Source organism: Apiospora marii (genome assembly GCF_038362585.1).
Source record: "Apiospora marii strain CBS 49790 chromosome Unknown utg000003l_segment0_segment0, whole genome shotgun sequence".
NCBI classification, from domain to species: domain Eukaryota; kingdom Fungi; phylum Ascomycota; class Sordariomycetes; order Amphisphaeriales; family Apiosporaceae; genus Apiospora; species Apiospora marii.
In genome coordinates, this window is record NW_027117374.1 from 2792209 (window position 1) to 2817781 (window position 25573).

The 25573-nt window shown below is 54.1% G+C and overlaps 9 protein-coding genes across 9 annotated transcripts; 4 read left to right on the forward strand and 5 right to left on the reverse strand.

Annotated features, from left to right (window-relative positions):
- Positions 1 to 3999: 3999 nt before the first annotated feature.
- Positions 4000 to 4761, forward strand: PG985_004392 (uncharacterized protein; the record flags this gene model as incomplete). The annotated part of the gene is made up of 1 exon (XM_066824161.1): positions 4000 to 4761. One exon carries the CDS (start codon positions 4000 to 4002, stop codon positions 4759 to 4761), a length of 762 nt encoding a protein of 253 aa, XP_066687321.1.
- A 649-nt stretch (positions 4762 to 5410) lies between these two features.
- On the reverse strand, positions 5411 to 7288 carry PG985_004393 (family 22 glycosyltransferase; the record flags this gene model as incomplete). Its single annotated transcript, XM_066824162.1, has 2 exons — positions 5411 to 7148; positions 7218 to 7288. The coding sequence occupies 2 exons, from the start codon at positions 7286 to 7288 to the stop codon at positions 5411 to 5413; spliced, it is 1809 nt and encodes a 602-aa protein (XP_066687322.1).
- A 976-nt stretch (positions 7289 to 8264) lies between these two features.
- PG985_004394 (H/ACA ribonucleoprotein complex- subunit Gar1/Naf1) lies at positions 8265 to 10166 on the forward strand (the record flags this gene model as incomplete). The annotated part of the gene is made up of 1 exon (XM_066824163.1): positions 8265 to 10166. The coding sequence occupies one exon, from the start codon at positions 8265 to 8267 to the stop codon at positions 10164 to 10166; it is 1902 nt and encodes a 633-aa protein (XP_066687323.1).
- A 546-nt stretch (positions 10167 to 10712) lies between these two features.
- PG985_004395 (uncharacterized protein) lies at positions 10713 to 11484 on the reverse strand (the record flags this gene model as incomplete). Its single annotated transcript, XM_066824164.1, has 2 exons — positions 10713 to 10745; positions 10798 to 11484. The coding sequence occupies 2 exons, from the start codon at positions 11482 to 11484 to the stop codon at positions 10713 to 10715; spliced, it is 720 nt and encodes a 239-aa protein (XP_066687324.1).
- A 1307-nt stretch (positions 11485 to 12791) lies between these two features.
- Positions 12792 to 15199, reverse strand: PG985_004396 (Zn(II)2Cys6 transcription factor; the record flags this gene model as incomplete). The annotated part of the gene is made up of 8 exons (XM_066824165.1): positions 12792 to 13429; positions 13491 to 13602; positions 13730 to 13877; positions 13957 to 14181; positions 14243 to 14546; positions 14655 to 14915; positions 14968 to 14993; positions 15078 to 15199. 8 exons carry the CDS (start codon positions 15197 to 15199, stop codon positions 12792 to 12794), a joined length of 1836 nt encoding a protein of 611 aa, XP_066687325.1.
- A 1059-nt stretch (positions 15200 to 16258) lies between these two features.
- On the reverse strand, positions 16259 to 17107 carry PG985_004397 (uncharacterized protein; the record flags this gene model as incomplete). The annotated part of the gene is made up of 1 exon (XM_066824166.1): positions 16259 to 17107. The coding sequence occupies one exon, from the start codon at positions 17105 to 17107 to the stop codon at positions 16259 to 16261; it is 849 nt and encodes a 282-aa protein (XP_066687326.1).
- Positions 17108 to 19057: 1950 nt separating this feature from the next.
- PG985_004398 (mitochondrial 37S ribosomal protein bS21m) lies at positions 19058 to 20084 on the reverse strand (the record flags this gene model as incomplete). The annotated part of the gene is made up of 2 exons (XM_066824167.1): positions 19058 to 19793; positions 19846 to 20084. 2 exons carry the CDS (start codon positions 20082 to 20084, stop codon positions 19058 to 19060), a joined length of 975 nt encoding a protein of 324 aa, XP_066687327.1.
- Positions 20085 to 20360: 276 nt separating this feature from the next.
- On the forward strand, positions 20361 to 22900 carry PG985_004399 (uncharacterized protein; the record flags this gene model as incomplete). Its single annotated transcript, XM_066824168.1, has 4 exons — positions 20361 to 20385; positions 20483 to 20569; positions 20636 to 22749; positions 22808 to 22900. 4 exons carry the CDS (start codon positions 20361 to 20363, stop codon positions 22898 to 22900), a joined length of 2319 nt encoding a protein of 772 aa, XP_066687328.1.
- A 709-nt stretch (positions 22901 to 23609) lies between these two features.
- PG985_004400 (kinesin motor domain-containing protein) lies at positions 23610 to 25226 on the forward strand (the record flags this gene model as incomplete). The annotated part of the gene is made up of 1 exon (XM_066824169.1): positions 23610 to 25226. One exon carries the CDS (start codon positions 23610 to 23612, stop codon positions 25224 to 25226), a length of 1617 nt encoding a protein of 538 aa, XP_066687329.1.
- Positions 25227 to 25573: the final 347 nt, after the last annotated feature.

Consider the following 25573-nt stretch of genomic DNA (forward strand, 5'->3'; position numbering starts at 1 on the left):
TTCGGGCCATCAGCGTGGTATTGGTTATGCTGCGCTCTGCCATCCAGAGCGAGAGGCATTTTGTTCAATTTGGGTTCTGTCATGCTCCTGCTTATGCTGAATGGGATCTGTGAAGACTGTCAAAAGGCAGAATCAATCGATGCAAAACATTTTTAAGCAAGCTCTTAGCCAGGTAGGTAGGTTTAATGAAAATGGCGTACAATTTGCGGAACATGTCTGCCACTGTTGTTTACTTTTTCTGGAGGGCCCGTCGCTGTCAGGGAAGCCATTTAGCTACGCAATCACATACCTACTCCGTACACACATCACAATATTGAAAGCAGGCGCATACGTCCATCATTGACTGGGGGGGCACATGACCACGTTGCACCCGATTGATTTATTTCCCCGAGGGCCAAGCTCACGAAGTCTTCGGCAGAGCACCTGTCAATTTGAAGACAACACACACACAAGACACGCAGCACGCGAGTGAGACACATCAAAAGGCAGCACAGATGATGACATAAAAGTCTCTGTGTCAATGTCCTCGGACCCTCCAAATTCTGCCGCAAACCTTCGAGATTGTGCAAACAAGCTAGGCGAACGGTGAGGAAGGCGAACAGAAGACCCAAACAGGGCCGCTGCTTCGTAGCGCCCGACCAATCCCTCCCTCTCCCTTGGCCAAACCCTGGACTGCAGACTGCCCAGCGCTGGCTCCGACTGAAAGTGCGCTAGTCGGGAACGAAGGACGCCACTATCCAGGAACACGAGCTCTTTGATTGGCCGACCGTGCAACGCTGCAGCAGCTTAGCCGAAATGAGCTCTCATCATGCCATCCCATCACAGATACTAAAATAGTTGGCTGATTTTGGTGAGGGTTCGAGGTACCCCTAGACTGCCCCTGCGCTTTCACAAGGAGGGGGTGGGTAGTCGACAGGAGCAGAGGAGCAGACGACCTGGCCATTGACTTCACTGGGCTTCTTCCAGAAGCAGAAGCAGAGGCACAAGCAGAAGCAGAAGCAACTGGCCGCACAGAAAATCCTGAAGCTGGAGGCTTGCGACAGATTCGTATTCTGGCGCGCAGTGGTGAAAGCCCAAGCCACCTGCCACCGTCCACCTGCAGCGGTGGATCGGTTCAATCAGATGCTGTGTCCAATAACAACATTGATGTTCCAACTGTGCAGGTGTTTGCTCCGATCGAGTTCGTCCCAAGATTTTAACTAGGGCATTTTTTCTTCTTCTTTTGTTTCGTTTCAACGCGCGAGTCGCGTTTGCATCAGGGCAATCAGACGACCTCGCCCCAGGTTCTCCTGTTGAAACTTGACAGCTTATCGCCTTGAGCAACAATCGCCATCAAGCTAGCCCAGAACAGCGCCTACAGCCAGGTCCATCCCTCCCTTGTCGTCAACCCTGCAATTGGCCTAGGCCGATCAGTATTAAAGATGGTCAGGGAGTGCAACATTTTGAGCTGGTTGGCCCGTACTTTTCGGTGTGAACACCACGCGCAGTGCTGACGATGATCATTCGACGGGCAGCAACCAGCACCCAACAGCATTGCGCAATGTATCTTTGGTATTGCGATGACGTTGTGCAATCATCGATCGCATTGTTAAGAATCTTCTGCAGAGCATTCCCGACCCGTCCCGGGGCACCGGGCTGGCTTATGCATGGTTCCCCCATTTACCCCCTTTCAGAGACGACTGCGTGTTTCCATTCTAGACATGCCTCATGCTTGCTTGTACGCGGTTTGTTCTACAAGTCAACAGAAGCAGGCCACCTTCGAGCCCGATTCTGCGAAGCCCAGCAAAAAAGAGATGACGGCCGTTTCGCATTGCGCGTTTGTGGCTGTGCGTCCCGCTCGTGCCGCCCAAGCAAGCGTCCCGCTCCATCATATCTGCGGATTGCTGATCCGCGGGTTCCCAATCCACCTGGCCCGCTTCGCCAAGGCATCGTGAGTGCGGCATGTTTACGGAGTAAGCAGCCAGAAAAGCAATACTGTATGTACCGTACGCGGATGCGGGCGCTTGTAAGTGTTTTCGTCCTTGTTGAAATAAGAAAAGCTGCACTTCACACCGCTACCTCGGGTCTCTATGTTTGGACAAACTACTCTGGCTTACGCGTGCGCGGCCCGCGTTGCTGCTGCTTGAACATGCACGCTCGGCTCTTGAGGCCCCCCGTCCCGCCTTCTCCATAAGATAGAAAAGTTTTCTCGATCTCGTAGCCAAGCACTTGACACCAAACGCGATCCGAAAACGGCGTCATGCAAGAATAAGGACGGTGCCCAAACATGCAAACTGCGAGGTTGAGAAATTTGATTCGTCGATAAGGCGACACTAGAGAAGCGGTCTAGTCCAGCCTCGACGCCTCTCAAGTCTGTAGGATCTGATATCCTCGACCAGCAGCAAAGGTATTGGTGCCCGGGTTGGAGGGCGTGGGTTGGAAGGACCCCGGATCGCAGTCGAGGTTCTCGTCGTTCTGACCTTTCTTCCTCGTTGGGTTTGCTACCTAATGGGCGTTTGCAGTTGGCGAAGGCGTCAACTCTGACCCGAATAGGGTACATTCTATAATAAGTCCGGTCCTCGAAAATGCATCCTAGGTCGGTCAGGATGAGAACAACCGTCCTTCTTTTGACGATCTCCCAGTCGAGTGGTCCTGAACCACGCGGCCGATTTTGGCTTAGACCCGATGTCTTCCTCGGTTGACCCCCGCACGGGGGGTATGGCAGTCGTTGGTGGCTCTCCGGTGGTACCGTCGTGGTGTCCGAGAGCAGCATCTGGGCGTGCGTCTTGCGAACCCGCCGATATCTTTTGGACGGCGCGCGCGAGGCACCTGACACGTAGAGGAAAGGACTGTGGTCGCATTTTGCTCCCCTTTTCCGACTTTTGCTGCGGGTCGCCATCTCCACGTTTTGCGATCAGAGCGCTGCAGCGATAATGGGGTACTGACTCATGGGCGGCCGGTGCGGTCGTCTTGCCCCAACTTCCCACGTGGCTACTGACGTAGGAGTCCCAAGTTTTCAGATTGGACACTTACATATATCATGCGGCTGCTGTTGGGCAGAGGTCGCGCTGCGCTGGGTGCCGTGGGCAACCGGATCATTTGGCGCCCACCATGGCTCGTCCCCCTATCCCGTCGTTTCATGATATCCAAATGCAATAAGCCCGAGGCACAGCTAAGGATCGCGCAACGGCCCTGGCAACCACATTAGAAATGCTGAGGAACTTCGGGTGTTTCTCATCGCAGTACTGGCTCCTCAGCATGGGCTACACCGTCACGCCGCGATCATGCTGAATGCGAAAGCGATAGATCCTGGCGCTGATGCCGCTCCAGAAAACACATAAGGCATCAACCAGTTGAAAATAAATCTCCGAACTCTAATGAATGAATCCGAAAATAGAATACGTGAATAGTTATATAAGAACATGCCAGAAATCAGTTATAACTACCAAGAAAGAAGTTATGCGGTTACCTCTTGTTTCTTCTGAACCGCCGCTTTTCTTCACCGGCAGAGGCATCATAGTATAATCCAAAGTACTAATTCTCGAGCTCAATTGAGGATTCACATTGCGATCATGTTGTCCTCAGGCTCAAAGTAGAACAACTCCAAGCTTCTATCATAACCCGAAAAGGGTCTCTCCATCACCCTTCCAACAACTAGCCTGCCCTAGCAACCGATCACTTGCACCAGTAAATGATAAAGAATGTCCTTAAGACCACAGCTACTTCGCGACTTCTTTCATATCAAACCGTTCTCGTAACATCTCACTCTCTACATCGCCTTCCATATCTTTCTACCCGTGTACATTCTCACAGCATGGATGACGCAGCTGACACCACCAAGTGCTCATGTGGCAATATGACCTCTTTCACAGGCATATTCACTTGCCCGCACATCGAAGTCATCAGGTACGAAGTGAGAGAGTGTAGCAGAACCCATGACACGCTAACCAGGTATATAGCCTTGAAGAGCTGGTCTCGAGACTGAAGAATGGCATTGGACCGGTAACCCACGAAGTCAAGATGGCCAAGCTCGACCTCGCCTACAAGAAGACTGAACATGAGTCGGTCGATTGGGGTTCCATCCTCAAACGATTCACGGAGGACGGCCGCCCGGTTCCAGAAGGGGTCCAGGCGGAAGCAGACGCGTCAGAAGCGGCATTGTGTCAGGCACGATCCAGGCTCGAGGCTGCCGAACGCGCACAGGATATGCTGCGCAAGGAAGTGGACCAAGTTCATGAGATAGCCATGCAGTTGAAGGATCCTCCACCTCGGGACCCCGAGCCGGCGATCCCCAAAAGGGGCACCAAGCGCCGCGCTGGCACCTCCGAGAAGACGCCCGGCGCTGGCGCTCCTGAGAAGACGTCCCATGCTGCACGGCCCTCGAAACGAAGCAAGACCAATCCCAACAGCTTCGTCAGTTCCTTCGACAAACTCATCTCCTCACACCAGCAGCCCGTCATCGCCCAGACCGGCGTACACCATAAGCCGCAAGTCCCCAGCGGCCCCGCAACCCTGTCAACCCTTCGGGCCGTGTACGAAGTCCTCGATGGCCTCGTCGCGAAAGGAAAGCTCCAGCGTGGCAAGGACCTGGAGATGGACGAGAACGGCTGGCCCAAGCTGTGCGACGACAACCCTGCCCCATCCCAATCCCGGACAGCTCCAGATGTCAAGTTCGAGAGCCTCAGCAACCTCGAGAAGCTGGGCCTCTTTTCGCTCTCGGCTTTTGACGCCGAAGCCCTCCTGCACCCCGACCATAAGACCAATGCCCCGTCAGCAAAGTAGCCCGCAGCATCCTGATTCGGGGCATGGCTGTACTAAAGGCAAACCTTGACTGCCTGCGGTTGATGACTATTCGTCGGAACACCGATCACGATGCCGGCGACGTTGCTAGCCATGATATTCGTATGCGCCGTCCGGAACACGACAGTAACCCGATGTCAGATGTTCGCCGCCGATAGAGTCTATGTCGGGTCTCGCGGCCCAGGACTGGGAGCCGAAAAGCTGATGGAATCATTGCGAACGCGATGCCGCTCTGGCACACTCGAGTCTAGTCTTGAAACTCACGCGAGGGTTCTGACAAGGGCTGCTTTGATGACATTTAGGTTGATACAGGGCCAATAAAGTAACGATAACTACGTATGAGACATGCTACACAGTGTTCCTTGAATCGTAAGTGCCGGAGAAGAACTCATAAGCCTGGAAATGCACACAGCAACAAGTATAGACCTCGGGCAGTCAAGTGGTCCCAGTTCGGTGATTGTAAGAGGTAAGCATCATATCAAGGCGGCAAACATTCTCTAGATTAATGTTTCATAAGTGAGAAATCAAGATTATTCCTGTTTGAACTTAGAATAAGGTATCACTATACACATGAGTAAAATTGGCGCCTGGCATAATAACCATGATAGCTATTAGCTAACGTGCGCCCCCTTCAGTGCTTCTTCTTCTGCAGCAAACAATGCTGGCCCCAGTGTCTTCGGAATCGCTCTGGAACAAGACTGGTGTCCGGCACCCAGAGGACTCGCGCAAGCCAATGCGTCTTTTCGGCATCGAGGAACGGAACACACTTTACCACGTCCCAATTCTCCTCGTCGGCCACGTAGTCGGGCTCATTTGGCGGGAGTGGTCCACCACGCTCGGGGTACTGCGTATCGACCAGGAAGGAGCATTGTCGGACATCAATATATTTGCCCATGTCTTCCTCGTTGCGGTCGTTCATACCGTTCGTGGGAAGCCAAGTCCCGCCAAAGAACCCAAAACCAACGCGAGCCTCCGAGAACTCGCCTGGCAGCAGACCGCGGAACTCGGACCGGATGAACTTGGCATGCATATCGCGCGGGAGAAAGTACGAGCTGGGGAATCGATACCACTCCTTCCCTAAGCAGACGAAATCACCCTGGCCACCAACTCCCTGCTGCCCAGACACACCTGCACCCAGAGGCGTGTACAGCTTCAAGGGTGCCGAGTATGCGGTATACAGCCCAACTATGCGCGCCACACCAAGATCCAAAGATAAGAACATAGTTAAGGTGACGGCGAATAGCTTGAGACGTGCAGGGATGCGCCCAATCAGAGAATTGGGATCCGTATGCCCGAATGCGTTGAGGATAATGTGTAATGCCAGGGCAGCGTTGAGGGTCAAGAACGGATAAGCAGGGTACATGAAGCGTTCCTCCTTGTGAGGCTGTAAAGTAAAGATAGCCAGCCACATATAGAAAGGCATGAGGAAGATGATGGTGCGCATTCCTGACTGGAAGCCATGGTGGCGTGTGGAGAACACCTTTTGGAGAAGGAACAGCGGCATGGCGAGAAGCGCAAGAACGAACCAAACGTTGAAGTTGATGGCCAAATTTCGGAAATAGAAGGTCCATGGTTCCGTCCCGTACAGATCGGGGCCACCGGTCGAGGAGAACAAGTTGTACATGACAATGTTCCACGACGCGATCTCGAACTTGCGATAAAAGAACCAGTTGACAGACCCCTCTCCGAGGAGTAGGAGGATGGTGGCCACAGCACCGCGGCCGACGCGAATGAAAGCCTCAAAGAACCGCTCCTTATCGCTCATCAATGCGAAAATCGCCTCCTCGAGGAGGAAGGGGGCGCAAAGGGCAGCAGCAAATGGCCACCCTACAACACCACCAACGGCGAACCAGAATATTCCCTGGGACGTCCTCAAGCCGCCCCGCCAGTTCATGAAGGCTGCTGCTCCCAGTAGCGACATGTACATGGCGAAGCTGGATGGCAGGTATGCCGTGGCCGAATGGAAGTTGCCAGGGGAAATGACGGTTGCGATCAGGAAGAAGAGGCCGATTCGAGCATTGAGCGTGAAGCTGATGACTCGGAACAGCAAGACCTGGCATAGTGCGCATGCGAAGGCCAAGACATATCGAACAAAGTAGAACTCGCCCAGCTTGGTGGACTGGGGCAAGAGACGTCTGATGTTGCCGACAATGGCGTGCAGGCTGACATAGAGCCAGCTTCGGATAGCGAAGTCGGGCGAGTACTTCCAGGTCTGGAGACCGTAGCCGTGGGACAGGTAGTGGGTGGGTTCCCAGTAGTTGAAGGTCTCGTCGCAGTCTTGAATGGGAGCGCAGAGGGCACTGATCATGTTGGCACCAAGGAAAATGTAGAAGGCCGTGATAGGTTCCATGGCGAAAGCCGAGGGGCGCCTAGGTGTTGAAGCGTTCGTTAGCGGGGCAATCGACACGTTGATCGTAAGAGCGACAGCGGCAACCTACTTCTTCTTCGCATGGCTTGCCGTAGGGTGGACAAATTCCCGGTGTTCTGCTTCTCCTGCCGGCGGCGCCATGGTGTCGGATTGCAATGTGGTGCAATGGCTGGCGAAGGGGTGCTGGTGGTTCTGGTGGGAAGTTATCACCTTTCAGCTGCGGTACAGACAGCTGAGCTTTGGGAATTTTGGTGAGGCTCACAAGGGTCTTTTTAGTGCACCCGAGCAATCATGACGTGAAGCTGGTACCTCAACTGTACCCGCCCCAGCAAAAATGCCAGACTGTTGATTGGTCAATGATTGACTGATCTGATTCACAGAGATGGATGGCAGGCACTACCCCAGAACGAATTATCAATCTTCATGGTTTTTACATATGGCAAGGACCAGTCTGCCACAGTGCACTGCTTTTCACGGAACAGCAATGGAAGTCCTTTGGTTGGACCAGCTTGTTTGCGACACAGCCCCATTCTGCCACGTTGACAGACTTAACACATAATCTGGGCTTGTGTTTCTGCTGGCAACGAAGAGATTCCCATGTCGGCATCTCGTTGAGTCTGAAGTGGGTTGACATCAATCAGTTGATGAACGAAGTCGCTGAGCTTCTTACGAGCAGAGACTGACGGCCGGGTGCGCCGAAGTGCCCACAGGCGACAGGCCCCATACCTGTGCAGCTGCTGCACGGGGCTTATCAGCCGGCGCTAGCAGCATCCCGGAGTCTAAATTTTGGCACCAACGATGCTGGCCCCACTGTATGTTTTTTTTCTTGACCTGGACCTTCATACAAATCTCTCCCGCTTGGTAGGCTCACACTGCGATACCCTTCTTTGCATCATTCCTCTTTCAGATTTGGTTGGCATCGATCTCGCAGTCAAGTCGATATATAAACAGTTTGACTATACATTCTCTGTCCTGCTCACAGGTTCAACTGGTGTGTGCAGCAGATCTTTTCGAGGTCTTACAACCGTTGGCGTCTTGCGCCAGTTGTGAAGAAACACTAGCTTCTTAAGATTTCATAAGTCGATTCACTCAAAGTCGGTCAACGAGGTCGTTCACCATGGGCGCGCCATTCTTCCAGATTCCTGGGCTTTCAACGCTGTCACCACCAGCACAGCAACAACAACAGACTCAAGCCCCGCCCCAAGATCAGGTGGTCGCTGAGCCAAGCACCACTGAACCCAACGAGAAGCAGCCCCTGCCCAGCAACCATGATGTGACAAAGCAGCAATCCGGCCCTGAAGAGGCACCCGCAGCTATGGAAATTGACTCGGCTGAAACCACGACTCAAAAGAATGATGCCACGTCAATGGCTGTCGAGTCGCCTCCAAGCCCGCCTTCTCTACTCCAGAGTTTAGAGGCCCAGTTAGGTTCATTCGCCGCTCCCGTGGATGCTAGCGCACCATCAGAGCCACAACCCCCCGCCACTGAGCAGAACACGGTAATGCTTGACCAGGGCGACGCTGCCCAGGACCCTTCGGCGGACGGAGTGGCAACGCAGGAGGAAGGGGACCAACCGGAATGGGAAGAGGATTCTTCGCCGTACGAATCTTCGTCCGACTCCAGCAGCTCTGATGATTCGGATGATGATTCGGATGATGACGGAGAGCCGCTAATGAACCCCGAGGCCATGGCCCGCATTCTCATGGAGGCCGAATCAGATGACGATGGCGAGGGCCGTGGCAAAGGAGGCGCCGCTGGTGGCCAACTTCGGACCAAGAACGAAATCCCGGAAGAGGTGATACCGAAGCCTGATGTCACCATCACGCCTGAAACCAAGATGGAGGAGCTAGGCCATGTTGAGCACATTGTTGACAACGTCATTGTTGTCAAGTCCAGCGCCACTGGCGAGTATCGCGCGCTGGAGACGGGGTCGGTTCTGTGCAACGAGGACAGGGTGGTCATTGCCGCCATGGACAACATCATCGGAAGTGTACGCGAGCCTCGCTACACTGCTAGCTTCACGAACGAGGAAGAGATCAAATCTTTCGGCATCTCTGTTGGGTCTAAAGTGTTCTTCATTCCTGAGCATTCCACGTTTGTCGAAACAGGGCCCCTGAAGGCTATGAAGGGCACAGACGCAAGCAATTGGCATGACGAGGAGGTAGCTGAAGACGAGATGGAATTCTCGGACGACGAGAAGGAACAGGCTTACAAGAGGGAACTGAAGGAGAAGAAGAGAGCGCGCAATCCCAATAAGAAGGACACCGCCAGTGGCCCACCCGGGAAGCGCGGAGGTCGCGGCGCGTACCATGATGGCTCTTCACATGCAGCGGCCGATCCCGGATCCTTGAAGTATGATGACGAGGAAGACGACGACGGCCCTTATAGACCATTGGCCCGGCCGGCTGGTTTCGGCTCAGGCGCTGCACCTGCTGGTGGAGCGCCATTCACCCACGGATCAGGCGGACCTCGTGGCGGCCGAGGCGATCACAGAGGCAGAGGGCGCGGCCGTCCCCACGACCGAGGTGGACGTGGCGGCCGTGGGTACCATCGCGGCGAGTCGGGACCGGCATCGAGGTCGTACGGTCAGGAGCCGCAAGCATCGCCGCAACAATTCCCGAACTTCGGTGTCCCCCTCCCCCGCCGCAGTTTGCTCAAGGAGCCTATCCTCCAGCACTACCCCAGTTCTTCGGAGGCGCCGGTGGCCAGCAATCAGCGGCTGCCGCACCGTACCCGTTTCCCACTTGGCCACAGGGTATGCCCCAGAACTTTGTTCCCCCGCCACCCCCTCAGTTCCAACCGCAACAGCAGCAGCCACAGGCTCAGAATGCGCAGAATGCTGCCTACTTCAACCCCGCATTCCTCGCAGCACTACAGAGCCAACTACAAGGGCAAAATGCGCCCCAAAACGGCCAGTGGCCTCCCCAGCAGGGAGGATCCGGATAGAAGAAAGGACTTGAGATTTGCTACGCCGGTTATTGACGGCACTCGCCTGGGAAGCGAGCTCGAATTCGTGTAAAATTAGGGGAAACAGCGAGGGAAACGGCCGAAAAAAGGTGAGAATGAAGAGCATTGCTGCGCGAAGGTGCTACTACTTGAGGCTGGAATCATCAGCACAACAAATATTAAACCCCCATTGCTGAGAGACGGGAGTCGCCTTCATCCACATAGCAAGAAGCGAATCAAGCATTATGCTGATCATTAGTTTCCAGGCCGTCACGATGTCTTCATAACGACGAGTATTTCGAAATTGTCCGTTCTGTGGGCAACTGTGTGGTTGATGACCCCTATTGTCTATACCGTTGATATCGCAGTCTCTGTCTCCTTGTTGGGTCAAAACCTGCCACTAATGAATCAGTCTTCACACCAGTTCCAGCAACTAAGGGTGCGCACTCGTCTGCTGACTCTTTTGGTGGGAGGATTTCAATCATCTCAAAATCAGTTTTGCTAATTCGTTGCCTGACACATTGATCATATCTACCCAAAGGCACAGCTATCTCTGGCCTCTTAAATGCACATCCCTCTACATGGCATTTGGCGACCCAATAACCGGCGCATTGCCAAGTCAGCACTCCCCTGAAGGTGTCTCGCCGGCAGTCTACGAGCATGTGGGGATGTTTGTAATGCGAGGGCATCGGTGGAGAGGACACGTAACGATGATCTGTCGCCCAGCTCAGCTCCGGCTTGCCCGACCCGGTGGGATCGGGCTGCAAGAACAGGTCGCCCGGCGCCTCTACCATACCCGTCTCATTGTATTCAAACGCGTCGTAGAGGGGCGCCAGCTCCCCGCGCGACTCGCGGCACGCGTGCAGCAGGGCGAGCCGCGCCCGGAGGGGCTTGCGTTTGGCGAGAAACTGCAACTCGCCGGGCTGGCCAGTGCAGCGGCACCTTTGGCCGAGGACGACTTCCAGCGCGTGGTCCTCGGCCGCCATGTGCCAGATCATCGCGCGCAGCTCGGGCGGCAGTTTGGGGAACTGGGGGAAGGTGCGGGAATCTTCTGGCAGGGCTTTGCTCGCGTGCTTCCCGAACGCCATGCGCCAGATCATCTCGCGCAGCTCGGGTGGCAGTTTGGGGTACTGGTGGAAGGTGCGGGAATCTTTTGGCAGGGCTTCGCTCGCGTCGCCGTCCGCCGGCCGCTCCGGTGGCCCCTTTTCAGGGATAGCTCTCGTATCGCAGCACGGCGGCGGTTTCGGTCGCGCTGCTGCGCTGGTATCGCCCGTTCCCGGCGCTGCGGCATCTCGGGGGCTCGGCATGGCGTTCCTGCTGTTGGGCGACTTCTTTGCCGGAGCCCCCTTGAACAGACGGGAGAACACCGTGATCGCTTCCCTGAAGTTCATCTCGAGTGCCTTGGGCATCAGTGGTAGGGGTGGAAGCTTATGGCGATACATCATTCTCGATTGAACGATCGCCTGATGGTTGGATAAGGATACAAGCAATAAAATCCATTTTGCCAGGAGAATAGAAGCTGTATTTAAGCATGTCACCTCTGCGAAGTTGCTGTGTGCGATCGCGGCAGGATCAGCAGCCAGGGCTATCATCGATGGCGATATCTCTCTATTCCACGACAGCTAGGAAATGGGATCGGGGGCCAAACAAGAAGCAACAAACGCAATAAGGCTGGAAAGAATATGCGCAGGTGGACCTTTTCGAACTTTGCGATTTTAAATCACCTCCACTCACCTTCTCAATCGTCGATGTCCGCTGCTCGACTATATTAATCGGCATAAGAGCTCTTATAGTGTACATATTGTCATCAGTATTCCCAACAAATGCTGGTATCTTGATCGAAGGCGGTCGTCCAGACAATAGGTAGCTTTCAACTTATCTGGAAATAATTTGATCAGGGTTGCGCAATGGACAGAGGCGAGGCGCAATAAGCCAGAGTACAGAGCTGCCACCTTACCTAAGAAGATCTTTTTGATAATACAGGCAGTTCATGGGGCAAATCGTGAGGGCGTTATGAGACCATTCTTGTGAGCTATATACTTTGATGCACTAGCGAGGTTATAAGATCAGGACTTTGGGCCTGCCTGTTTACCTTGGCTTCGGGCTGAGAATTTATGTGAAAAGTGTAAAGGACGGATGGACACCCTGCGCGCCGGCCGCTTGGTACTGGAAGATATGCACTCAAGAGTGTGGCGGCGAGCAGACACGCTTATGGTGATTACGGATTGGTGACAGCAAAAAGGGGCTCCTTCCCGTCAGGGTGCTACCGTCCTATTTCACCCGACGGCTTGAGCCGCAAGGGAACATGCATTCGAAGGCGACCCGAGGATATGTGAACTCGATGGCTTCGATTTCGTTCCATCATGGGCACTAATGCTGGGCGCTAGAGCATCTTGGCACGTCAACCAGACCTCTTACTCGACCCATTTGCACTCGGCAGGGCCATGGTGCAGCCGCAAACCATCAAGCTCGTAATGAAGCTATCTATCATTTCATAAATATCAGATAAGATCGATATTTGCTTCTGGAATTTTCCATTCAGTGAGCGGATTGTTGCATATAAATCAGTGCAAAGTCTTCAGCAACATTCTCAAAATAGATTTTAGCAACATTCTCAAAATAGATTTTGGTTGGCACATGTCTACCACTTATGCGCGACTCTATTTATATACCACCCGGATGGTGCTCCGCAGCCGCTCTAAAAGGTGAAAAGCTCAGCCAGCCAGTCCGACTCTTCCGTGAGTACCGGGTCGTATAACTGTACGGCTGCATCAACATGACTGGCAGTTCCGGCGCCGGGGGCCAGTCCGGCGGTGTTTTGAGAGCCCGCAGCGAGGGTTGTGGTACCCCTGGTTCTTTTTAACGCCGCATCCCACTTGTCAATGTTAGCACGCGCGGTCTCTATACCCCTTCGAAAATGATTTGGTCGTTGTCGTTCCTCTATAGGCTCCGTCACGGACGCTGCTCGCTCCATTATATCCAGCGCCTGTATGAGGACTTGGCTCGCATCGAGCGCACCGCACCTCAAGACGGTCTCGTGGTCCAGGTCTGGATCGTCGAGGGTGTTTAAAGTGAAAAGAACCTGCATAGCATGCCCGAAGCAAAGGTGCAGAGCGAAGGGTAGCCCCGCGTGCTCCTGAGGCGTAGAACGGAAATAGATCCCGATGATGGCATTCACTTCTTCGACGCAGATATTCAGGCTCTCTATACGAGTGGCAATCGACGGCACATGCTCAGGCAAATGAGGAGCTAAAAATGCGACGGGTGCACCACCATGCATTATAAATATCTCACTGGCTTGTAGGTTCGCATCGTGTAAGTGGAGTTGGATAGTTTCTGTTAAAGAATGAGTCTCAGTGGTGGGATGGACAGAGGTAGAGCAGGAAGAAAGATTTACCTTCTGAGAGAACCCGAGGTTGCAAGCTAGATTTGAGCAGTTCGAACCGGTTGCGGAGAGACTTGTAGGATAAAACTGCGAAGCTTGACCTCTCATGCTCTGCCCGTTTCCACTAGTAAAGAGTCTAGGTCAGCAACTCGCTACACATGAGCAATATCTGAGAGATTGGCGGGAGGGTTTGTTGTATCATCAAGATGCCAAACACCTTCCGGGACTTTCTATAAGAAGGACTGACTCACCGTGACTTGAGCTACCTCTTCCACAAACTTCCGTATCTGGGCAATTGCAACCAGAATCTCGTCTCCATAATGCTCTGGATTCGCTGCTAGGCTGCTTATGCAGTCTTCCACATGTGGCGTCCAACGAACGACGTCTGCCTTCCGAAAACTGGAAATGCTACAGGCAACGGTTCGTGAATATCCCTTTGGCTGGATGTGAAAGAGTATAGCTTAGGTAACTAACTTACATTGATGAAACGATGAACGCGGCCAAGATTGCTCGTCGTTCTTCATCGGTGCGCTCCGTAGAAACTGGCGGTTGGTATCCAAATAGATGGGCTGGATTGTTGTTGGTACGAAGCGCGTCACCTATACTCTTAGGAGGTTCCGCAAGCTGTAAGTCGAAGACCAGTGCGTTTACGGTCCCCGCGAATCGCAGAAGGAATGGTTTACCGACAAAGTGATACTGCGTCCTAAATGATATGTTCAGCCCCCAGTAAAGGCCAGTGGAATAGTATCATGCATATATCATACCAGCTGAGGTAGGTCAAGAGGCCTTGCAGCAAGTCCAAGTCCCGCTCAAGCTTGACAAAGAGCTTCCTTGCGAGGTACTCGCGTATCTGTCGTCCTAGGAGCTCGCACTGCAGGGGCGACTTGGTGCATATGGCCTGGACGTTCATCCAGAGGAACGGCCTATGACGCTGCATATCCTGCGCACTGAATGAGGGAGCAATATAAACAAACGGGAAGCGCTGGAGACAATGAGTGCGGAATGTCTCCAGTATCTCATCAGCATGGGACTGATGCAGTCCGTCGCCGTCCGACGTAGATGACGAGTCTATCTAGGGATTAGCGTTTTGTACACAGCTCACGCATATGAAAGCTCCTAAACGAAACAAAAGCTCGATGTTTGTAGGCGACACCACTATTCTGGGCGATAACCTACCACATGAGTCGGATTGAGCTGCATCGTGAAAACGAAATGAGTCACCATCGGAGGAGACATGGCTGTTGGCTGATGGGGCACTGGACTGATGGCTTGTAGAAGCACTGCCGCTGTACGGAACAGGAATAGACATGGCTACTTCTGAGCGTGATTCCATTGGTACAAGATTGCTGGCAGACGCAGTCTGGGGGATTGCATTCTGGGCTCTCAGTAGTGACACTAGGTCGTCAAGTTTGCCTTCGATTTCCGATGCTCGAAGGGCTGAAACTTGTCTAGTTCCATGTTTCCTCACCCTACTACTGGCGGAGAGGACGGCAGTCCAAACCACGTCGGTGACATCTGCAGGTGTTTTAGTATATGGATCAGATTGACTTCAAACATTGAAAACCCGCAATGTCATCGGTGAAGAATAACAAGACTGACCTAAGACACTTTCCACCGCCGCGACTGACGCACTTCTGCTTGGCTTGGGAGCAAGTCGCACATGCTTGCCCATAAGGCACGGATGCCTCGGATGGTAACCCGGAAGATGGCATTGGTTCCATTGTCGAGTTAGAGTAAAGACAACATCCACCTGAGTTGTAACTTCCGGGTTTGATAATGTTGATTTCAATATTGGCTTTGTTTCTGGACGAGTAAAGCAAAAGGTGCAATCATGAAAGCTGACGTAAGGCAACCCTTACTAATACTCACTCTTTACAGAAAAAGGAGCCCGGAGTTCGGATTTCAAACCCGAAATCCGCAAAGGGAGAACCCCACCCATTTGGTGTTACAACACCACAACGAAATCTGACAAACTATCTACAGCCAACCCATATAGATAGATAACCAACCACTTTGGAATGTAGTCAAGAAACAGCTTCGTTTGGATAGGACCCCATAACTCACAAAAGCTAATCCTTCATTAACCGCCAACTAGGCCGCCGAGCCCTCCTGCTTCTTCCGAACGATTATCCCAGAACCCCTGAAAAGACGCATACGAGATATCACAGTTCGGAGTGGATCCAACGGCCTGCCCATTTAACAACCTTTATGCAAGCAATGGAAATCTCCGCAACTGCGGGCGGGTCAGGACTTAAGCTTAATCTAACCTTGATCTGACAACTTTGAGAATGTGACCCGGTGGCATTCGTCAGGGTTCTGATGGCTCGACTAGACAACTGAATAAGTTTCTGGAACATGAATAAGGCTTGGCTATCGGCCATTAGGGCTACCTCTGTCAGCTGCGGTTCCTAAGAGTAGCCTGCATGGCTTGGGGTTCTATTATTCCCGGGGAGACTGTGAGTCAATTTCCCCGATTCACAAGTCCGCTGCAGAAATTTGCGCAAGATGTATATTCTAGATTCGCAATCTATCTGGCATGCGTCGTCGCGACCTGGCATTGTTCAGATGACCAAGAGAGTGATGGCCAATCGTAACGCCGTCTCTTCATCCGAAGGTGTAGTCATTAGCTCGGGCCGTGAGCTTAAGAATTGGGACCGTATCCATTCGGGAACAACGTGGGAATCATTACGAGCTCCTGGGGGGGGGGGGAGACTCATATGGTAAAGTGGCTACGAATCTGATCCAATAGACGGTTACCATGATGTAGAAGGCCCGCGAAGCTACTCGGCAGGCTTTCGAACAATGGCAACCTGCGCAACAGCCTCGAGCGTGATGTTTCCCTGCCCGTCCACACTGAAGCCGCTCTTCTTCTGCAGGAGCTCTTTGTACTTGGCCACGGCCGCATCCCACGTATCCTCGTCGTTCTGCGTCCAGCCTCCCGGCGGGACACCGATGGCCGACCAGATGGCCAGGGCGAACTCGTCGAGGCTCTGAACGGGCAGGAACGCCGACTTCTCGTGCAGCTGCACGTCCTCGAAGCGAAACCCGCCCTCAACCAGCAGGCCCCGAATATAGTCCCGGTCCTTGTGCTGGGGCTTGGGCTCCATGGCCAGCCCGGCGTCGGCGCCGTAGACGGCGCGGCGGGTCTCCCCCGCGCACTCGCCCTGCGGGATCTGCAACCAGAACGCGGTGACGGCCGTGCCGCCGGGCCGGAGCGTGCGGTACATCTCCTTGGCGGCCCGGACGGGATCGTCGAGGATGGGCAGGCCGAAGGACAGGAAGACGTGCGTGAAGGTCGCGTCCGGGAAGTCCAGGTTCTGCGCGTCCATGGCGGTGGCGGTGTACGGCCACTGGCGGGCGGCGCCGGTGGCGTTGTAGAGCTGCACCATGCCGGCGGCGAGGTCGGTGGCCTTGATCTGCAGGCTGGAGGGCGGCGAGGTGGCGAGAAGGGCCTCGGTGACGGGGCCGAGACCGCAGGCGGCGTCGTGGACGATGGCGTCACTTGGGAAGGGGGGAAGGAGAGACATCTCGAACTTGGCTATTGTGAGGGTCTCGTCCGCGCCAATTGTCTCGAACATCTTCTGGCTGAAGGGCATGGCCTGGTTCGGGGCAAAACCTGGGGCATCCATTCTGTACTGTGATTCTGATCTGAGGAGGGTAAAAGATTAGTTGAATGGCTAGCAGTTCAGAATTGTGAAGTGGAAGAAGGCGTTGGAACGAAAATGTTTTGCCAATATGGATGGATGTTTGGCTCGGCGCCTCAGGTCCTTAACAAAGGAGAAACAGGTACTCACATGTACTTGGGGAAAAAAGCCCTCAACTGTTGGAGCGGGGCTATTTGATATATAATCCAGCCGATCAATACCTGCCGGAGGATCTACTGTACACACATAAGAGGTAAGTAGGGGATATTGCGTTGGGCTCCGATCATGCATGGGAAATCCGGACTTGGCCAGGTGACTGGGTGGGGTGCGGCGTAGACCAGGGGGAATTGCCGCCTAGAATGCGACTGGCGTCCCGTACCATTGCGGCGGGTTCCTGATTGCTGTGCGGACAACAAGACACTTTTTATCAGCTCAGTTCGGTCGGTTATTAGAGCCAGGCTAGTGAAAACTGCAGTTCCGAGTAGCTGGCAGCCACGCCAAGGGGTGTTACCGACGTGCTCAGGAGAGTCGACGTATTGACAGGCCCTCTGATTCATTCTTCAGTATTTCTCATGAGAATTGGTCGCCCTGACTATCGAGTCTTTATTGCATGAGAGTGAAATGAGTTACCATGAATCGATTGTGGAAATGTAGATATTTTGGCTGAGGTGAGCATAGACGTAGATACCAATATACGATGTTTCCTCGACGACAGCAAGGAGGGATTTATTAGTCTCTGCTTCATCAAGATGAGCAGAGGCTGTACTGGTCTGGCACCGGTTGTTACCCAGCTTGTGTATGTTCTGTCTCGGGGCTCAGCATCTCTTATAGCCTAAGTCAAGAGAACATGGACCTATTATTTGTAACCTCCAGTGACGTTTGGTCTTCATATTTCATGTAATATAAAAGCCCCGAGACACTAAGTGAGCAAAGGGGACACCGGCCGATGGGTACCCCTTTTCTTCAGTTACTTTTCTCATACCATACCACTAGAATCTATTTCGACCAGTAATCTGTGGGTCTGTTCTGGCAAAACCTGGAACCCCTTTGAATGCTTCCCTTGAGACAAGTAACTTCCGAGTCATATATGTGACGTAGAATCTATTTTGGGCAATGTATAGATGCAGGCAGATAATATACTGCGATGATGTAAAATCGTAAACCATGCGTATAATGGTAAGAAAAAAAAGACAAATTACATTGTAAAGTATAAAAATGGATGGATTGGGCTGAGAAGAACGACATATATGATCAGGCAACGAACCTCTAGGTATACATCAATCTTCCCTGACCTAGTTGCCTCTGAAAAAGTGCACGAAATGACTCCCCCTTTATCCCCTAAAGGGCCGTGGCGCTGATCCCGCCACGATCAATGCAACTGTGGAAACTGAGAAGAGGATTTAGACCAACAGACGTTAGGGTAAAAAGGCCGGATGTTTAGAATACTTTACATTATCCTAGCCTATACAGTACGTTATCTGTCAATGAAAAGCAGCGATGCGGTGCTTAACGAATCAGCAGGCACTGATAACTCATCGATCGTCTAGCCCTAATAGCGGGCATGGATTATTGTCGTGACCTTGCCTTGTCGCTTGCGAGGCCAAGCTGACTTATATGGCCATAGTCCCAGGGGCCAGGAAGCCCATAGTCTAGAAAACGTCCCAGTTCTCCCTTGACCGTAAGGGAAAGGCGCCTCACCAGGTCTGTGATAAGTTGAAAGCGCCTTTGACGTTTAGACTGGACGTAAAGACGCTGCTACAGGTTTGCTCAGCATTCTATTCTTTTACACGAGTTTATATATGTACATGGCTCGCTCAGCCTCTCCTGGCTGATCCAGACTTGTGACGTGTTGTTGTACATCCATCTGATGCCGCCGCCATCTTCGACGTAGCGGCATTCAAGTACCGTGAAGCGCCCAAGAACACCACGGCATCGTTACCAGCCTTGCCTTCGCAATTCTGATACTCGCTTACACGTAGCCTTGAACCCACCCTTGAACTTCCTCTGCCAGCGCTCACTCACGAGTCTCTTGCGCTTGAGACCGTTTCGCTCGTGGTACCGTTGCTTCTGGAAGTCGGCTCGCACCCGGTTGGATTGGCACTGCATTTCCAACATCTTGAAAGCACGTCCGACGTCAGCACCCTTGGAGACGTACATGGTGCGACCGGTGCGCGCGACGCAGCGGACGACGGGGCGCTTGGCGGCCAGGGCAGCCATATCATCGTTCTGCCGCTTCGAAAAGTCACCGGCCTTGAAGGTTGTGTAGTCGGTCGAATCTAAGTCGCCGAATCTGCCCAGTGGGGGCACGGTGAAGTCGGGGTCCGGGGCATCGAATGCACGACCGGCATTACGGTTCCTGAACATGGAAATAGGCGAGCGGTTTGCTGAGCTGTCTGTGGGGGAGGTTGTCGAAGAAGGGCCGGTCGGCTTCGCGATGTTCTCCTCCTCCGCAGACCTCGAAGGTCGGGATCGCGATGGCGAGGCCCAGTCGGCGTAGTGACGGGCGGTGCGCATGGAGCAGCCATTGATGCTGAGGGCCCGGATGGATGCCGTTACGGTATCGTGCGAGGCTCGGGACGAAGAAGACGTCAGGCGTAATGCCGAGGTGGTTGTTCGCACCGTCGAGGCGGATCGCATGGCCGCATTGGCGACACGGCTCAATTCGGCCGCCCTAGAATACACATGAGTCCTCACTTCAAGACAAGTGACCTTAGGAACCAGACTTACATCCTAGCAGGTACAAAGGTGCAGCAGAGAGACCAATTGGCGCAGTTTCGGTGAACCTCGGGTAGTCGTCGTGGTGAAGCTCAACTGTAGCTTGTTGCGATTGTCCAACTTTTGGCCGGCTGTGGATGATCCGACTTCCGGGCTTGTCGTTGCAAGCCACAGCAGATTGGACAATGCGGGAAGCTGCTAACTCCACCGGGACTCCACCACAGAGCCTTGCTAAAAAAGTCGCCATTGGTGGTCGCGTACCAACCGTGCAACCGTGCAGGCCCATGTTTAGTTGATTTCAATCAGAACGTGCAAGGCCAAACAGCAAGCAGCCGGTGCAAATATGGATACAGCTGCCTGCACTCTAACTAAATCTTAACTTCAAGGTTGCAGATGCTGGATTCCATTCTCCCAACCAACATTCCGCCAACTGCATCGATAACTGCACAAACATCGTCGACATATACTGTTCCACCGAGCATTTGACGATTAACGCGGAGAGACAGCTGGAAACGTCGACAACATGGCCTACAATCCCTATGGAGGAGGTAAGTCTTCTCGCGCCATTCTTCTTCGGATGCGCCTCGCCGTTATCAGCGACTGCGACGACGCGGATATCAACTAATGCACTCGCTTTCTCTTCAGTGCCTGGCTTCGGGCCTCCTCCGACCTACAACTCCTACCCTGGCGCAAATGGTGCCCCCCCAGGCATGCCATCTGCTCCTGGTCTTGGTAAGAACGACCCGAGTACTGCCTGTACACCACCTCGAGCATACTGACTGACTTCGATGTCTGTAGGACCTCCCCCAGGCATGTCTGCCCCAGGCACCGCGCCCCCTGGCATTCAGCAGCCAAACATCAACCAAGCTAATCGACCCAGCGGCTTGCCTACCAGTTTTCAGGCTCCCCCGAACATGCCAAACATAAACTTCAATGCCCCAGTCATTCGCCTCGGAACACTGCCTGCCAAGCCCACCACGCCGGGCATGCCTAGCCGCAGAGACAGCGAAGCCCCCATGTCCTCCGGCGGCCAGGGCAGACCAGGCGTTGGTATGGAACGAGGCGGGCTGGATCAGACACGACAAGCTATCCGCGACAACATGCAGGCTCTCATCCCCCCGACGAAGGAGGAACTGGTCCGCACTATGTTTGTTCAGGGAATCACAGAAGGCATCGGTGGCAACGACGGCATCGAACAGATTCTCAAACTGGCCGGTAACCTACGAAAATGGGACGGGGCAACCGACGCTCATGGGAAAGATATGACTTTTGGTTTTGCGCAGTTTGAGGATGCCGAATCACTGTGGGTAGCCTCGGAACTTCTGAAGGAGATACATATACCCATCAAGAAACAGGCGCCCTCGGGCGATGGTCCGACAGACGAAGACGACGAGACCTACGAGAAGTTCGACAAGAGCAAGCTCCAGTTCAAACTCGACGAGAATTCGATCAACTACCTCGAATCGTACAAGGAGAACCGCGGAAGCGATTCCGATGCCGATGCCAAGTTGGAGGCAGCTAGAGGTGCGTTGAAGCAGATGATCCGGAAACTCTTCTATCCTCCCTCGAAGTCAGGAGCAGATGCAGATGGTGATGTTGCCATGGGCGACGCCTCGGGCCAGAGCGGCGAGAACGTTGAGGTGGTCAACATTCCACTAGCTCAGGAGGACGAGCTTGCCGACATTCCCGCCGAGATGCGCGAGACCGTAGCTGCTGAAATCGCAGCCTTCCGTGATCGCAGCATCAAGCGCGACCTGGAGCGGCTGAAGCGAGAGGAGGAGCTGGAGGCTCTCGAAAGGCAACGAGCCAACGGGACCAGAGCTTCGCGACTCGCATCGCCACCCCCGAACAGCAATTCGAACACAAATAACACCCCCTTGGGCACTCGTGGGATGCTCAATGCTCCTTCCGGCCCCAAAGGCCAGAAGACAGACCTGGGCAAGGACTACAATCGGTCGGTCAACTTCATTAATGGAGGTACCACGAATGGAGATCTGCACGTGAACCGGGACGATGAGGAGACCGACGCCAGTGACGACGAGCTAGAGAAGCGCCGTATTGCCAAGCAAAATGCCGAGACCGAGAAACTGTACTTGGACGCAGAACGGCGATGGTTGAACCGCGAGCGATCTCGGGCTGCCGCACTCGAACGTGAGAAGGACCGTGACGATTCCGATGAAGCCAACATAGCGCGCAAGCGCGAAGAATTACTACAGCGCTTCAAGCATTTCGATGACGACGCCGAGGCCACTCGTAAGAAGGAGGAGTATTTCGTCGATCGGAGTGCATGGATTCGCAACCGAACCGCGTTCCGTGCCCGCGAGATTGCGGCTGACGATGCTGACCGTGCCGCTGAAGAACGCGAGCGCGCCAAGGAGGCTGCTGAGCAGGAGCAGGCGCGCGGTATGGCCGATTCCTTCCTGGAGCGACAAGCCCAAGAGATGCAGAAAAGAGAGGACAGCCGCGCCGCCATGCCTGCGCCACAGCCATTCAAGTTGTCTCTTGGTGCTGCTGCTCAGAGGGCACAAGCCCAGCGCGCGGCCCCACAACGCAAGACGATTGCTGAGGTGGAGGGCTTGCTGGAAGACGAGGAGGAGGACTCCAGCACCCGCCGACAGCTCGTCCCCATCAAGTTCGAGCCCATGACGGCGGCCGGCATGTCAGATGAGGAGCGCGAGCAGGCCGTTCGAGCATTGGCCCAAGAAATTCCTAATGAGAAAGAGGGTCTTTGGGAATGGGACGTCAAGTGGGACTTCCTGGACGAGACTGTTATTCGTGACAAACTCCGGCCGTTCGTGGAGAAGAAGCTGGTGGAGTACCTTGGTGTGCAAGAGGAACTTCTTATTGAAGTTGTGGAAGAGCATCTTAGGAAGCACTCCAAGCCGGCTGAGGTGGTTGAGGAGCTAGCCGAGGTAAGTCAATGTCGCCCCCGTATAATGCCCACGTGGTACCTTGCTGACACGATCCTAGGCACTTGACGATGAGGCGGAAGCGTTGGTGAAGAAGCTCTGGAGGATGGTTATTTTCTTCACTGAGAGTGAGAAGCGAGGTTTATCCGCATAATGACGCTGCGGTAACCAGGACTTGGCAATATGTAGAATAGGGTGGTGGTGTGTAGTGATATACAGCGGGCGACCCATTGTGTAAGCTTGCAAGGATGGTGGCTTGTTGCAAGCAGAGCGAGCCAGGGGTTCTCCATACTTATGGTGGGCCAGGTCTTTACCATGCCCAATCGTGGAGCTACTAATAAGAATGACTATGGTCTAAACTCGAATGCAGAGAGTTCCCAGCATACCTGTTTGCGGATTTATGTAAGCATCTATTTGCGTTACCAAGAATAATTCGACGTAAGCTGTGTTCCGTGAACGCGGAAGAGTACCTATGTAGTGAATACGCTTAGCTGTGGAGATGGGGATCGCAGGGGGTTGCGACCATGCAAACGGCTTCACTAGTGCTCATCGACAGGACCCTTCCCTGGTATCCCTACGTTCTTCAGCTCGGTCTAACCTGATTGGGGGTACCCGTCACACCCACAGGGCGACCAGGTGTCAAGGCATAAGCAAAACAACAACAGCAACAAAGAACAAGTTAAGCTGCTGCCTGAGACAGCAGATGCATTTATAGATTGAAAAGATCGACCCTCTCACGCAAACACTTTGACTCGCATCGCCACAGCAGCAGGTGAATTTCGCTGTTACGGATGACCAATATTGCCCTGCAGTCTAGGACTCCTTGGCGATAGTTCGAAGCAGACGCTTAGCTGCACGCCGTCATGGACAAGTTCTACCTCGACAATGTGGCCTTATATGAGTCTTTGGTCGAACGGGCCACGCCAGCCCCACTGGCACGGAAAGCCGGGCAGCCGACCGATTTGGTTGATGCCAACATGATCGTGGCCGCGAGAATCCGGCCTCAGTTGGACGAGGACCTCGCCTCCGGCTTTCCTTGCGCGGTATACCCGCGCTCCGGTGACGAAGACGGCGTGGTCGATATCCATGATCTCTATCACCATCCAAGAGGCAAGCCTGTCCTCAGATCCGCCAAGTACGAGGTTGACCGCCTGTTTGGGCCGGAAACGACGACCGAGGAGATCTTCGACGTCCACGTGAAACATCTCGTGCCCTTTGCCTGGAATGGGGGAATCGGCACCCTGTTCGCCTACGGTCAGACGGGTTCCGGCAAGACCTTTACCGTGAGCCGGCTGGAGGAGCTGGTGGTCGAGGCCCTGGTGGACCTGGACCCGGACTCGGAGAAGCAGGTGTCCATCACCATCATCGAGCTGGCGGGTAACACGGCGTTCGACTTGCTCAACAAGCGGCAGCCCATCTCCATCATGGAGGACGCCAAGGGCGTGACGCGGCTGGTGGGGGCCAACGAGTGCTTCGTCAAGGCGCACGCCGACGTGCAGGACCTGATCGAGCGGGCCACCAAGTTCCGGCGCACCGCGCCCACGCTCAAGAACGACGACTCGTCGCGCTCCCACAGCATCTGCCGCATCCGCATCAAGCACGGCCGCGTCGACGGATTCCTGTACCTGGTGGACCTGGCGGGGTCCGAGGGCGCGCGCGACGTCGCGGTCCACGGCGCGGACCGCATGCGCGAGACGCGCGAGATCAACATCAGCCTGTCGGTGCTCAAGGACTGCATCCGCGGCCGCGCCCAGGCGGACGCCATTGCCGAGTCGAGCCGCGCCCGGCCGGCGGCGGCCAAGAAGAGGCAGGCGCCGCATATCCCGTTCCGGCAGAGCGCCCTGACCAAGGTCCTCAAGCACGTGTTTGACCCGGCGGGCGGCCGCGCTTGCAAGACGGCCGTCATCGCTTGCGTCAATCCCAGTCTGGCGGATGTCGGGCCGAGCAAGAATACCTTGCGGTATGCGGAGATCCTCCGTGTCACGGCGCCTTCATCAGCACCGACTGCTACTTCAACCTCTACCTCTACCTCTACTTCCGCATCTACTCCCGTCAAGACCGCTGCTGCTGCAGCTTCTACCCCACAACAAAGAACATCACAAAAGCCATTTCAGGTATCGGGCAAACCAAACAGCCGTGACCCTGATCCAGAGGCCGCCGCCGTCCCGTTTCGGCACCGCCTTCGCCCTGGCATGGTGATCCGATTGAAACCGTCTGCGCTCGACGATGCGGATACGCCTCGGCTGGCCGTCCTTCTCTGTCCCGAGATGGGGGGCGACGACGACGATAGCCCGGACAGGTCCGGGCGGAGCCGGGCCATGCATTACGTCTGTGCCTCGCTGGTGCCGGTGCCAGGAAAAGCTTATTACGAAATGAACCTGTGGGACCAGTTTGCCGTCGAGTCGAGCATGATGGACCGGGAAGTCATTCTTGAGTACAATCCCGAAACGAGGTATTATTATGTGTATCATATAGTGTAGAGTTGCGTCGCCATGGTTAGACGGTGATAGACGGCGAAACATTCCACAAGTTGGCTTGTCATTGATGCATTGGTCATGTAAGACATCGTATTGAATACATTCAGGTAATATTTCACCTTTGGCCTGCATGATTGGTAACGATTACGACACATATTTCCAGACGTGGCTTAACTTAAAACGCCAGACTCTTACACCTCTCGCTTCCAGAAGGCGAGTTATCGTATAAATAAACCCTCGTCACCTTTTCGATACATTCTGTTCACTGCATCTTCATCTGTAGTTTTAGGAGGTCGGGGCTGCCGCTAGAAGCGCAGAGGCTCAATAAGTTCCACTCAAACCGCAGTCCT